This window comes from Melitaea cinxia, chromosome 10 (genome assembly GCF_905220565.1).
Source record: "Melitaea cinxia chromosome 10, ilMelCinx1.1, whole genome shotgun sequence".
Lineage (NCBI taxonomy): Eukaryota > Metazoa > Arthropoda > Insecta > Lepidoptera > Nymphalidae > Melitaea > Melitaea cinxia.
This window is the reverse complement of record NC_059403.1, coordinates 4,080,491-4,095,812: the sequence shown is the minus strand read 5'-3', so window position 1 is coordinate 4,095,812 and position 15,322 is coordinate 4,080,491. Positions and strand designations below refer to the sequence as shown.

At 32.9% G+C, this 15,322-nt stretch overlaps 1 protein-coding gene across 1 annotated transcript; it reads left to right on the top strand.

Annotated features, from left to right (window-relative positions):
• Positions 1 to 254: 254 nt before the first annotated feature.
• Positions 255 to 1,682, top strand: LOC123657179. Its single transcript, XM_045592753.1, has one exon. The coding sequence runs from the start codon at positions 255 to 257 to the stop codon at positions 1,680 to 1,682; it is 1,428 nt and encodes a 475-aa protein (XP_045448709.1).
• Positions 1,683 to 15,322: the final 13,640 nt, after the last annotated feature.

The window sequence follows — 15,322 nt, the reverse complement described above, 5'->3', positions numbered from 1 at the left end:
ATAGATCAAATCATCCACAAAGAAAAAAAACAATGACACCAAGAAATGGTTGTCACAGTTTCGTAGCGGCATGCGCACGAGTAAGCCGTGTTTTTATAACGCAGAGTGTTATCGCAGTCCTTTGTTTACGCGGTCGATGCAACTATTTTTTTTGCGCCTCGCCTCAGCGAGCGAGGTCCGACCCGTCCTACGGGCCGCCATGCAAATTGCTTGCTTATTAGTAAGGTATTATGAATGAAAATGAGAATAACAATATGAATGTGGAGGACGTTGTTATTATAAACAAGACGAGCAACGATATAATAAACGAAAAAATGTTAGCGACGGAGACAGGGGCGTATTACCAAGATGAAGACGGCGAACAAATGGAAAGATCATTTAAAAGAGTAAGAAATGAGAGTGAAAGTGAATGGATTACAGTTGAAAGAAAGGGTAAAAAATTGAAAGAAAGTCAAACAATTGAAATATATATATCACACACGGAAGTTATGCCAAAACAGTTTGCTTTTGCTAAAATTTTAAAAGAAAATAGTATTCAAGATATTATTAGAGTAAAATATATTAATCCATACAAAATAAGAGTAGATCTTATCAATGAAGTTAGTGCGGATAAGTTAGAGCATTGCCAAGTACTCTTAAATAAGGGATGGCGAATGCAAAGGTCGATGGAGAGAAGTTTGTCGTATGGTATTATAAAATATGTTGATTTGGATTTAACAGATGAAATGATTTTGAATAATATATCATGCAATGAGCCAGCCAAATTAATTGCTGTAAGTCGTCTGAATAAGAGAGGTCCAACAGAGGATAAACGCTGGATACCTAGCGAAGCCGTAAGACTATGTTTTAAAGGTGCGTATATTCCACCATTTGTATTTGTAGAAGGCCTAAGAATAAAAGTCGAACGTTACATATTTCCAGTGACCCAGTGTGCACAGTGTTGGAAGTTTGGTCACATTACAAAAAGATGCCCATCAAAAAAAGTTATTTGTCCAAAATGTGGCAATAATCACCCTAATTGTGAAACTACTTCATTCAGGTGTGTGAATTGTAAAGGGAACCATATGGCGCTTTCCAAAACATGTTCCCACTATTTGAAGGAGAAAAAATTGAGAGAGATCATGAGTGAGTTTAATTGCACCTATCGGAAGGCTTTAACTATTTATGTTGCTCCCTCACAAGAAGATAGTGAAGAGATGAACTTTGAACACTCACAACAACAGGAATTACCCCAAAACCTACCACTAAACACTGATACACCATTGCCTTGTGCTCAAAGTACGTCTACTCCTGCATTTTCATTCGCAGAAGCGTTAAAATCTAAAGGACATAAATCGAAGCCAACAAGAAAACTTACAAATGAGCACAAACAACAACAGCAACGCAAACATCACGATTTCGATTATACGTCTCAATGTGAAATAGTTTCAGACAACGAAGAACTTCTTACGAACCAGGACTTCAGAAACTCAGAATCTGAACCAAATAGATCAAGGAACGTTTCTTTCGGTGAGCTCATTGCTCGTGTCAAGGATATGTTGTTTATAAGAGATGTCACAATGCCAGACAAAATAAGAACAATAATTAAGTTGTGTATTGAGTGGTTAATTTTATTAGTTGTTGATAACGTTGCGGACTGGCCGTTGTTGAAATGTATTTTAGATTATTTTAAAAATGGATAACACGAGTAAATTGGTTAAGCTAAATATAATCCAGTGGAATGCCCAAAGCCTCCGGCCTAAATTGCTATCATTTGAAAATTTACTAATACAGGAGAAGATTCATATTGCTATTGTTAGTGAATCGTGGTTAGTTCCTGAAAGTACACTCAAAATTAAAGGCTATAATATCGCGCGCCAAGATCGTGCTGACGGATATGGAGGTGTCGCAATTGTTACTCACAGGTCTATTAAATCTCAAATATGTGTTATTAATACGACTAACCCAGGAATAGAAGTTGTACACATTAGGGTTTTTAACTGTGATAAAATTGAAAACGTAATTTCTTTATATTGTTCCCCTTCTGTTTATACTTCCCAGGCTGATTGGAATTCAGTGTTTAATATATCGAAAATGAAAACCTTAATATTAGGCGATTTTAACGGTCACCATACAACATGGTCAACCAAATCTGATCAAAGAGGCATTCAAATATTTGATGCAGCACTAGACAGTAATTTCGTAAGTCTTAATAACCTGGAAGCAACCCGAATAAAATTAGTTAACGGTACCTTACAATCAACTTCTCCGGATGTAACTTTTATCTCTTCAGATGTTGCGTTAAATTTTAAATGGAATGTCTTAAATGAAACTTTAGGTAGCGACCATCGTTTTATTAAAATATCCACGATTATTAAAGCAATTTTTAATAACACTAAACGTAGAATCTATAAAAATGCGGACTGGCAGTCATATAGAAATATGTTAGAAAACCTTTTTTCAAATTTTATGATCAGAGATAATTTACAACATTCTTACGACGCTTTTATTGACCTTTTGAACCTAGCAGCTAATTCGTATATTCCATATATAAAGACTAATAATAACCCTAGTACAAAATTCATTCCGAGACATTATTGGGATGTGACACTTTCAAAATCTGTAGCAGAACGTCGTCTGGCTCTTTCGAAATTTCGTAGAAATCCAACCCCAGAAAAGCTAAAAGTTCTTCAACAAAAGATTACTTGTACCCAGAGATTAATGCGCCGATGCCTTAATAAATCGTGGAACTCTTTTTGTTCTTCTTTAGATGAAACGTCTACTCAAAATGAAGTTTATTGTAAGATGCGTTGGTTTAAAGGAATATCTAATGATAAAAGGTTTATTAGTAGTAATTTGGCAACAGAACTGCTAAGCTCTTTAACTCCTGATTATGTTAGTTCACAGGCCCCTAGTTTTATCTCAAAAAATACAATTTTAGAATCTGAAATTACAATGCAAGAGTTAGAAAAATGTTTAAAACGTAAGGACACTTCTCCTGGATTTGACGAAATTACATATTCTATGCTTAATTTTTTACCAGAAAACGGAAAAAGAATCTTATTAAAGTTATATAATAGTATTTTTAGGTCAAATTTCATACCGAATCAATGGCGGGATATTACGGTTATACCGATACCAAAACCCGGACGAGACTGTCGGTTGGTTTCTTCTCTGAGGCCAATATCAATGATATCGTGTGTATGTAAAATTTTTCATAACATTCTAGTCAAAAGACTAGAATGGTTTATTGAGAAAAATAAAATCATAGCAAATTGTTCTACGGGTTTTAGGAAAAATCAATCGACCTTACTGAATCTGTCTGCTGTTGTAAGCGATATTCAATGCGGATTTACTGAAAAACAAACTACTGTTGCATGTTTTATTGATGTAGATAATGCTTACAATAATATTGAGTTGATTAGCTTAGTAAAGTGTTTGGATGGTTTGAATGTTGGTGCTAGGATTAGCAGCTATATTTGGAATTTTCTTCAGCAAAGATGGTTAACAATTCGAGGGGATAATTACACGATCAGTAGACAGACCAACCGTGGCTTGGCACAGGGTGATCCTTTATCTCCATTGCTATTTAATATTATAACAGCACATATTTGTAAAAGGCTCTGCAATGTAGTTTCAATTTCACAATACGCGGATGACTTTGTGTTGTATACCAGATCTAATCATATTTATCAGGCGGCCGAATCGTTACAATTTGCTGTAAACTTAATAGTTAAGTTACTTTCTCAAATTGGTCTGGACATATCTGTATCGAAAAGTAAAATATGTTTGTTTAGAAGAGGATTTAATAAAAATAGTGTTGATATAAAAATTAATAATCAGAAGTTACAAGTTGTAGATAGTTTTAAGTATTTAGGCGTTTGGATGGATCACTCACTACGTTGGGTTAAACATATAAATGAATTGGAACGTAATTGCGTAAGATTAATTAATGTATTTAAAATTTTAGCAGGACCAGGTTGGGGGGTGCACCCAAAATATTTGAGGCGTCTATATATTTCTATAATAAGGAGTAAAATAGACTATGGAAATTTTCTTTATGACAATAGTGCTCAGGTACATCTTAACAAATTAGATAGAATTCAAAACCAATGTATGAGAGTAATTGGTGGGTTTTTAAGAACTACTGCTATTCATGTGATGGAATGTGAGGTTAACTTACAGCCTTTACGCGTACGGAGATATTTTTTGGCGGGAATTTTTTTGTTAAAATTAAAGTCTTTTGATAGCTACGGCTTAATTCAAATCATATCATCATTAAATGATCATTGTCAGAGTACTTATTGGTTACATAAGAAAAAACCGTTACTAGTGTCAGTTTATCAAACATTGCTTGAGTTACCAATTCAAAATAGTACAGTCCTGGGTATGTTCTCGTTGGATACATGGATAGGCAGTATGGATTTATCTCCTGTGATTAGAACTACCGTTAATAATTTAAAACACGCGAAGAAATGTTATAGCTTAAATTCGATAAAATGTATAAGTGAACAGTATATATCTTCTATGTACTCTGGCTTCTATCAAATATATACCGATGGCTCCAAGGAAAACGATTACATAGGAGCAGCTTTTTATGATCCACAATTAGATTCTTTCGCTAAATTTAAGATTAATTGTCTAACTTCGGTAATGTACGCTGAATTATTTGCTATTTTGGAAGCTTTGTCTTATATTGAATCATTATATGAGAAAACTTTTGTAATCTTTAGTGACTCAAAAAGTGCTCTTCAACATTTAATTAGCTGTACGTATGGAGGGCGTGGCATTCCATTGGCTTATACTATTTTAAATTTACTATGTAAAATGAATAGCGAAAGGATAAAAGTTATTATACAATGGATACCTGCTCATGTTGGTATAGAATACAATGAGGTGGTGGATGTACTGGCGAAGGAAGCTTGTTCTGAGGGAATTGTTTGTGATTGTTTACCACTATACTCTGACATGTTACATGTTATTAAGAAGAGATGTCATTACATTTGGAAGGAGTATTTTGATGAACGTTCGCGGACAAAAGGAGTATGGTATAAGACTATCCAACCTAGTATATTTACTCGCCCATGGTTTGATGATGCAAAGATGAGCAGGTCTGATCTTGTTATTGCCTTCAGACTTCGATCGGGACACATTCCCCTTAATGCATTTGCTTTTCTTATGGGAAAGATAACTTCACCAAATTGCACGGAGTGCGAAAGAACAGAAGATGTCCATCACATTTTGACTGAATGTGTCCGGATTGAAGCCGAGAGAGAGGTTTTTTATACAGAATACAATGTAATACGTAGTAACATAGGGGTTCATAATACTATCCTAGCTTTTCCTCTTAGCGAAGAAGCAAAAAAAATATATAAAATTGTTCAGATATATCTTAAGCGTCGTGTGTAAGATTTAGTGTGTAAAAATGAGGGTGACATGTTCAACCTGTGAACAAACCCTCTATAAAAAAAAAAAAATAGATAAAAAAAAAAAAAAAAAAGAAATGGTTGTGGATCATTTTATTTTATTACGTCATAAAGATTGACAAAGCATGAACATGTAATTTTGTCCTGCAAGTATAGCACCTATTGATATTAGGATAAAGGTGAGTTCAAGATTAACACGTGTATCAACTGATTTATTCAAATGTACGCATGCAGAAAAATAGTGGAATACAAAACAAAGGATATTTATTACAAATTTATAAACCTACGGACCCCTGTCACACGAGGAGCATTACAGCACAGTGCCAACAGTAAACTTATTCCCTTCACAGGATCTCTGGCTACCTACTCACCACGTGACCACAACACTACTTGAGAGCAGTGGTATTTATTTTTAAATTCTTTAAGGTTGAGGTACTTTCGTAGTCATGCTGCTCCAGATTTTAGTAGTAAGGCACAGTAGCAAATATCCTTGTCAAAATTTGGATCACAGCTAAATACCTAATACCTACTGCTTTTAAGCGCTGTTGTGGTTCTTTGGTAAATAAGGTGACCAGAGCTCCTTAGGGGATTGGGAGTAAGATCGGTACCGCGCTTGCGATGCTTCTGTTGTTGCAGCCGTCTATAGGCTACGGTAATCCCTTACCATCAGGTAAGCTACGCTTACTTGTACGCTACGCTTGTTTACTGGTTTAGTTTCATAAAAAAACGGGACGTCTGGTCACGTTAGTTATTAACAGTTTTAAACAATGTAGGGATTATCCATGGCATAATGCGCTTATTTTTTCTTCGGAGGGGCTATTGTAGGCGAGAATAAGTTTTGTAAACGAAATGTCCCCCACAAAAGAAAAAATAATTTAGGTTATATTTTTCATTTCAACAATAACATAATAAGAACCAAATTTTTGATAATCATAATTTTGACTAGCACTCCTTTATTTGGATTTCAGTGAGACGAATATTTTTTTTAAAGCATTGAGTCAACATTGTGTTACAACAATTGTGGCGCCACAACGTATAGATTCTTTGTTTTATTTATTTTTTTAATCACACACCAGACTAATAATAATATAAAAATCAAGCGTTTGTTACCATAATTTTCCTCCATGATTTAGCTGATAAAGAAATAAAAGAAATGTGTAACAATCAAGTTTACAAAATGCTCTTTATTCAAATAGACTTCAAGTGCACTTTTAAATCGTCATTTTACAGGACGTAGGTACTAATTTTGTTTTTTAATTTATTTAATATCTTAGTTACTGTGAAGCTATCACTGAATCGGATTGTAGATTATCTTAAAAATAGTTGGCAAGAAACTCAACAGTTACTTTTAGATATTAGTTAAAAATTAATACAAATTATACAAACGACCAAACATAAGCAGTAAAATAACTGTATTTGAGTTCGTCAACCACGCTTTATTATGCAATTCTCATTCCGTTGACACTGACTTGATGCGAGCATGTTTTCGGTATTTTGTAATGGCCATATTATCAAGTAAGTACGCTTCCGACGGGGGTAAAGTAATATTTACAGTTACACGACTTACCTATATATATAAGCCCTTTTATTTTGATCTTAATATCGTAGGATTGCTTTAAAAGTAAATACTCAGCCATCTTGAGTATTTCGCCATGTTTGATTAGAATGACGTCACATAGCTAACAACGCATTATCATCCACACTAAATGTGTCTAATAAAAATTATCATCTTAATCGGGTGAAAATATAATCGGATGAAGAGTTGCAAGGTTCCACACATACCTACATTAGTTACATAAGTTTACATAGACTGCTTGTTAAATTAAGTTTTTAAAGTGACAATAATTTAGTCACTTGCTCATTTATTAGCTGTCGTAGTAATAAGTAAAAGATTATAATATGTATTTAATAATCATTTTTAAAAATTTGTTTTTTATTACAACTATTATTTTAAAAAAAACTAGTGTGTTTTAGACTAAAGTAAAACTTACGTAACGCCGCCCAATAACGCTTTTCGTAACGCTCTCATCACGCATTCACCAACTTACTCCCCAAGTCAAGCGTGCGTAAAGAAGTCTTTTTTTCAATATTATTAGACCATTAGAATAGTAAACTAGGATAAGGTCCACCTACGATCCACGACCACCAGTGTGTGTCATAGATATAATAATAAAAAAAATTAAATAACAATTGCAAAACAGTTACCGTAACCTGCAACACCAGAAACATCAAAAGAGAGTTTTCGAACCTACCTCCACTGTCAATACAAAACATCCTCAGGTGGCTCAGGCTAGGGGCTCTGTCTACCTTAATCGCTACATTATTCGAGAGCAGTACTCGCATTATTTGGGAGTGATCTTCAATAAGATAAAGAAGATAAAGGTAGGTACTTCCCCAGTCGAACTGTTTTAGATTTTATTAAATATTTTCTGCTATACGTCATCAATGAAAAGTAGTTTCATTGTGATCAAGAACATTTTTAAAAAACTCGTTTTAGGTTAAACAAGTTGTTTTTGGGTTGTAAGGTAACTGCTAAACTTTTACATTAGTTATATTGTGAAAAATCAACGAGAAGGCATTACCAATACAAACCACATAATTTTTATGTACCTATGTGTAAATGTCGACACTAAACAAATAACGAATAACCGTTATGTCATCTTGTTTCAATATTAATTATGTAATGAAACCGTTATGTCATCTTGTTTCAATATTAATTGTGTATTTACCTTTATTCAAAAAATGACTAATTTTCCTTACGTTAAATTTCGAAGACTCAGATGACGATTAAGAGACACAAGATTTTTAAGTCGGAAATCTGTAAACGCCATTATTTAACATAATTTAGTCTAATATTAATAGAGATCTTACTGCAAAACACTTCTACGCATTTGTATTTTTCATCAATCTAATAAACATATGTACCCACACTATATACTTACGTCTATCTTAAAAAAATAGTTTTAAAATATTTCATGCTGTAAAAAAAAACTTCTAAATCCATTTCGCTATACATAATAGTCGGGAGTATATTATGCGAGTGTTGCTGGGTCAGTGAACATGAAAATCGAGGTCACTTGCAGGCGGTATACAATAGTTAACTATTGGTATTGGCTTATATGATAGTAGAGCAAGTGTATTTTGTATGGGGTTTTAGGAAAATTTTATGTGCTATATGCAAATACCTAAGCTTAAAACCTACCAGTACCTTACCTACTAGCTAATAACATATAACACTTCACTCTGAACAGCTCCCAGTCTGTGTCCATTCTAGAGGGTCTGGAAAATCAACAGAATTACAAATGTCCAGACAACGTGAACATAGCATAGGTATAAATAACCTATAACATTACAGATCCTTGTTATATTTGGGGATCGAACTAGCGACCGCAATCAGCCAGTTACTGTGAATACGTACTGCATGTGATATTTTCGTAATCGAGAATAATCACACATTCTAATAGCTTATCCATGAAATAGTTGTATTAAATACATATAAGTAAAAACGAATTTAGTCGTTTCTTTTCAATTTTAAAGGTTCAATTTTAAAGTTTCTGAAATCAATTTTAAAGTTTAAACACTTACGCCGAGTTGCACGAAAAGAAATTAAAATTTAAGTAGTGATTAAACTAATTTAATCGCAAGTATTGTATGAAATTCTTGTGATTAAATTAGTTTAATCTCTACTTAAATTTTAATTTTGTTTCGTGCAACTCGGCGTTAGCTTGATAAACGTTTGAACAATTACATCATAAAAAGACCTTATCAGTACAACACGGAAATGCAAACAGCTTATCAAAAGGACTTAACCTCACCGCACATTATCCTAATTTGTATTAAAAATCTCTCAACGATCACAGTAGGATATAAATCCGGTGAAGAGGGCCAGAAACATAAACAACTCATTAAGCCACTATAGACATCTACATGACCTGCACGGGCTTACCCACGGTGGCACTCGAATTTAATCATTGATATTTTAGATTATAAAAATAATAAAATTTTAGGTTTGGCCAAAACCTCCGCAAGCTGTTGTTACAAGAGTGTAAATAGTGAAATGAAATGAAAATAATTTTTTTTTTTAATTTTTCTACTACTTATCGAGTTTTACATTTTTTTGCCCCACCGTTACAAAATTCTGGGTACCTACGTCCATGATTACCTACCTGTACAAAAGTTTGTTATGAGCGGGAATCGAATCTGCGCCTGTTAAAGCAATAGCCAGTTTTTAAAACTCGTTCGCTTCTAAAATCAGAATAGTATTAGAAATTTACTGCCAGCGGAATTTAAAGCTTTTGCTACTAAGGAACGCACGAATTGCTACTACGAGTATATAAGACTGAATCTAGATTTCTGGAAGAGATACAAGTTTGCGTTGGAATGTTTCTCACAATCTCGTACAATGTGCGATCATTCTAAGACTTTTGCATAGAAATTTCAACAATGAACTTATGGTGTCCTAGTTTCTATATCTATGACGTTAACGGGGTCACGATAGTCTTTGAAGACAGATACATTCGTCATACCGCCGGTTCATTGAACGTAATTCTCATTCCAGTAAATAACTACGAGATAAGTTTCGTGGTGTTGAATTCCCATGCACTTAAATCTTTATTATCACAAACATACGTACATAAATAAATTTATTTCGAAATAATTGTGTGTATTAAGTAGATAATGGACGGTAAAAATACTGTGTATGAATATACACATAATCGACATGTTAAGCCAATAATTATTAATTACTGACCATAAAATAAATATGAGATAATTAATTGTATTAATATTGGTGAAGAGATATTAAAATATTTACGAAAATAAATAGTTACGATAAACAAAAGCTTGTAGCTTCTCACTGTCTTGGTATCTCAAACAACAACTTAAAAAACTTTATAAGTAGTATTATATTAAATATGTTGTGAGTCTCAAAGATACGTGGGGCTAAGGTAAAAGGCATCTTGAGATGTTTTAAATTTTGCGTATTGTTCAAGTACAAATTACAACGAACAACAACAACTACACACTTCAGCATATTACACAAGGCCAATATTTGTATAAGCCATACAGATATGTTTACCGTGGTTTGGGCGTTTGCGCTTGTGTTTTGTGTGTTTTTGGGACCCACTGACACATAAATCATAATGGGCTCCAGTAGCATTGAGTATGAGCCGTTTATTCATCATTACAGCCTATACAGTCCACTGTTGGACATAGACCTCCACAAGTTTACGCCAAAAATAACGTGAACTCATGTGTGTTGCCCATAGTCACCACGCTGGGCAGGCGGGTTGATGACCGCAGTACTGGCATTGTCGCACCGAAGACGCTGCTGCCCATCTTCGGCCTGCAGTCGGATGGTTATCCCGCCACCGGTCGGCTTTTTAAGTTCCAAGGTGGTAGTGGAACTGTGTTATCCCTTAGTCGCCTCTTACGACACCCACGGGAAGAGAGGGTTACCGTTTATTCATTTATCTATATTTATATAGAAATATAAAGATGATATAGACACATTTGCTATCCGTACCTAGCATATAAATATTTTTATGTATCCGAATGAGTTCGTAGTAAAAAGTATTCTCACGATAAACTACTATTACATGGCAAATAAAAAGACAATCACGCGGAAAATAGACTGAACAACAAACGGTTTGCGTCATTTTCTCGAGATGATGTTACAACGGCGACCACAGTAATATAAGACTTGAATAATTTTGAAAATTTTCATAAAGTATAAGCCTGGTACGATCATATATTAGTTGCTAATAAAGCTATCTGCCATATAAAGGTCTCCAATAGATACATTTTTTTATCTTACTTATATATAAAATTCTCCCGTCACAATGTTAGTTAAAATACTGCTCTGAAACGGCTGCACCGATTTTTATGAAATTTTGTTGCATATCGGGTAGATGTGAAAATCGGCTAACATCTATTTTTCATACCCCTAAGTAATGGGGGGGGTTTAAAGGGGCTAATAACATATAATTATGGCAAAACAACGTTTACGGGTCAGCTAGTTATGATATATTATTTCTATTTCACCTAGACACTGTCATACTCATATTTATCTGTCATATACATATGTATTTCTATTCCCAGCTGGTGAATCCTATCTGTAATTTCGCATATAAAAGAGAGAATTCTGAGATAAATTTTAGGCGATTTTAATGCAAGAATTGTGGCCGAAGCTTTAACTCTAACAAGCTAGTACAAAGATAATAGGAAGCTGCCGTAAACCACATTATAATAAAGGTAGGTAGGTACTACATAAAATTTTATGGACGAATAGACACGACAGTTTATTTATTTTGTTTTATAGTGACCCGCCCTGCCTTCGCACGGGAGCAAAAACGATCAGTGTTCCTCTACTATATTATTCATGTACTATAGATATAAACCTTCCTCTGGAATCACTCTATTTACTAAAAAAAACCGCATCAAAATCCGTTGCGTAGTTTTAAAGATCTAAGCATTCAGACAGCGGGAAGAGACTTTGTTTTATACTGTGTAATGATTTATATTTTTATTTAAGGTTTCTTGCAACTCTTCTGTTTCTTTTTTTAAATATAAGTATAAACGCTATCTGTCTATATTATTTAACTAGCTGACCTGGCGAACTTCGTATCACCTTATTTTTTTCTGAAATATAATAATAACATAATATATCAAAATAAAATATAGCCTATCTTTTAAGTTGGATCAAACTGCACACGGTGTGCAAATTTGACTAAAATCGGTTAAGCAGTTTAGGAGTCCATTGAGGACAAACATTGTGACACGAGATTTATATATATTAAGATAGAAAAGGTTAAAAAGTTATTCGTTGTTTAAGTACTTTTTTCGATGTCATGTTATCAAAAGTTTGATTACAATTTGTGTTTGTGTGTTTTTTTATGTTAAATAATTGTGTTTGCTCGCAAACGAAAAAAAAACCGACTTCAATTACATCGACAAGTAATCAACGTAGATCGACGAAAACATAGTCAAGCAACTACGCGTTATCAAAGATTACTCAAAAAGTAGTTATCAGATCTCGATAAAATTTATATGTGACCACATGATAAACATCAGCTTTCGATTAAATTAAAAATTATCAAAATCGGTACACCCAGTAATAAGTTATTACAGATTTTCGAGAGTTTCCCTCGATTTCTCTGGGATCCCATCATCAGATCCTGGTTTCCTTATCACGGTATCAAACTAGGGATATCCCCTTTCCAACAAAAAAAGAATTATCAAAATCGGTATATCCAGTAGAAAGTTATGCGGTATAATACAACGTAGGTCGACGAAAAAAGCGTCAAGTAAAAACGCATTATTAGATATAACTAGAAAAGTAGTTGTTAGATCTCAAATAAATTTAAATGGGACCAATTGGCACACACCACCTTTCGATTAAAACAAAATTTGTCGAAATCGGTCTACCCGGTCAAAAGTTCTGATGTAACATACATAAAAAAAAAAAAAAAAAAAAAAAAAAAAAAAAAAAAAAAAAAAAATACAGTCGAATTGAGAACCTCCTCCTTTTTTGGAAGTCGGTTAAAAAAATTGTCTTTTTTTATAAAAAAACTCAAAAAAGGTGTTTTATAATGTTTAACGCTCTGCGACATAAGACGGAAAAAAATCACTTGTCGTTTTGTATGTAAAACTCAACGATTTATAAAACTTAAATCATTGAAAGAAAAAAAAACAACTTATTTTGTTAATTTGTTTTCAAGAGAGTAGTTTAATAGGTTTATGATACATTAACAGTTAAGTTTATAAATTACCTCATACAATTATTATTTTCCCAATGAAGAAGCATGATGTCATCTCAAGCGTGTTTACAGAAACACACCCACTAGAAAAGTGTAATAATAAAATATTTATTTATCTCGCTAACGACAGATTTTTATGTTAATAATTGTTGTTAGGACTTCATTTATTAAAAAAAAAATGGTTTTCTGTAATGTTGGTTTACGGACGATAGTTTGACGTGACAACGTCATAACAAACGAACGCATAGGCCAATCGAGTGGAAGAGAGATACATGCAGCGCAAGCGTATAATGAGCGTAACGGGACAATACGCGCAATGGGACAATGAGTCATCCTATTTCGTGCATGCAGCCGGCGTTCATCGATTTATTAGACGTTATCACGTCAAAAATTTCAAAGTAATGTGTAGAGTATAATAGAAAATAGTTTATTAATCTCTTTATAGCAAAAAATTGCAACCTATCTAGATTTGCATTTTTAACTAAAAACTTTACGTAAATGTGTTATAAATAAATAATTGTAACTACACATAATATATCTCATGTAAGCATGTAACGTAACTGACGTAACGTGTGTTTATAAAAAGAAGTCTGAGTTTAAGATTATGTCGATATTCAGAAAGTAATTAAAAATATATTTTTTTGAGTTAGTGTTATTACTAATATAACAAACAATATAGGTACTACATAATGTACCGTAATAATGTAAATTTTATTTATTGTTTTGACGATCAATTCATTTTTTGTCAGCATTCAAGTGTTTTAGAAGAGCGCGGTCACAACATGTACGTACATACATACAAAAGCCTGTTTCATTTTCTTTGAGGCCAGCTAAGCTCAGTTCATTCGCTATATCGCAGTGGGAACGCCGTGTTTCCCGCGCTTTTGCTACCACAGATTTTTTAATCTATTATACATTTTAAATCCGCGAAAAAGGTTTGTTGTGTATTTTTTTATTAGTGAAGTGCCGTGCTTAGCTATCTTTGCTAATTATTTAAAAGTTTTTTGCTCGTGTTTATTTGTGGAAAATAAGAGTATGTTAATTTTGGTGACGCATTTTATTTTGCTCGAGAAAAATTATATGTTTTTTCCATTGCATTTTATTAATAGCCTGCTTTTTCTCTGATCTTGTTGCGTGAACTCTATTACACACTATATAAAACATAACGAATATTAATAAAAAAAAAATATCTATAAAAAAGTTTTAAGTATTTCTTCAACAGTATATTTAAAACATTTTAAACGTTTCTGTCCAGGTATTTATTGAGTGATGACTAATCTATTAAGCTGTAACACCTGTGCACATATTAAATATTTACCATCATTTATTGCAACAGAAGTTTCAAGGAAACAGTTTTTTTTTAATCTTGTCTATAAAAGAGAATACAAATTACAAAATATCAAAATAACAACAAAAAACTTTTTTTTTTCATTCAAACCTATAAAAGATTTTTATCAATAATATTTTCATAAATATCAGCTTTCGAAAATATGACAACCAACTAAAAGTACAAAATCATAAGAGAAATTACACCGGTCTCGTAATGAGGAAGGTGCGTTGAGCTCATTAACATTAACTTTAAAAAAATCTAACATTTTTAATACTTTATTTTACGAGAGAAAGTAGGCATCTATAGGAAAACGGCTTATCATTAAACTGCAGTAAATTTATATTTCCATAGCTAGTAGGTATCCATGTACGAAAAAAAAAAACCCTTATACAAATATTATTTAAATAAAATCGTGTAAAATTTTAAAACCAATACTCCTACTGAATTGCGAACACTTTTTTCGATCGCATTTATCAAAAACAAATTGCTTTCGACCCATTTTAAGTTTTTTCAGGAGCTTGAATGTTTATGTAATATAAATATTGTATAATAATTAAAATTAATAAATATTAATGTAAAACAAAGAAAAATTCTGTACCTAGGGCCCTAGGGCCTATTAAATAAAATAAAACTTTTCTTAAATATATAATGAATTATCACTTTTAAAAGCCAGGAAGTTCAATGACGTTTGATAATCCATAATATACGCACATACAAAGGTATTTAAAATAGTGGATTTTTTTCAGTTTTATTCCGAGATCAGGGGTGGCTAAGCTCATTTTTCGAAATTTGAATTTTTTAAATTAAGTATTTAAAAGGTGCCTTTAAAT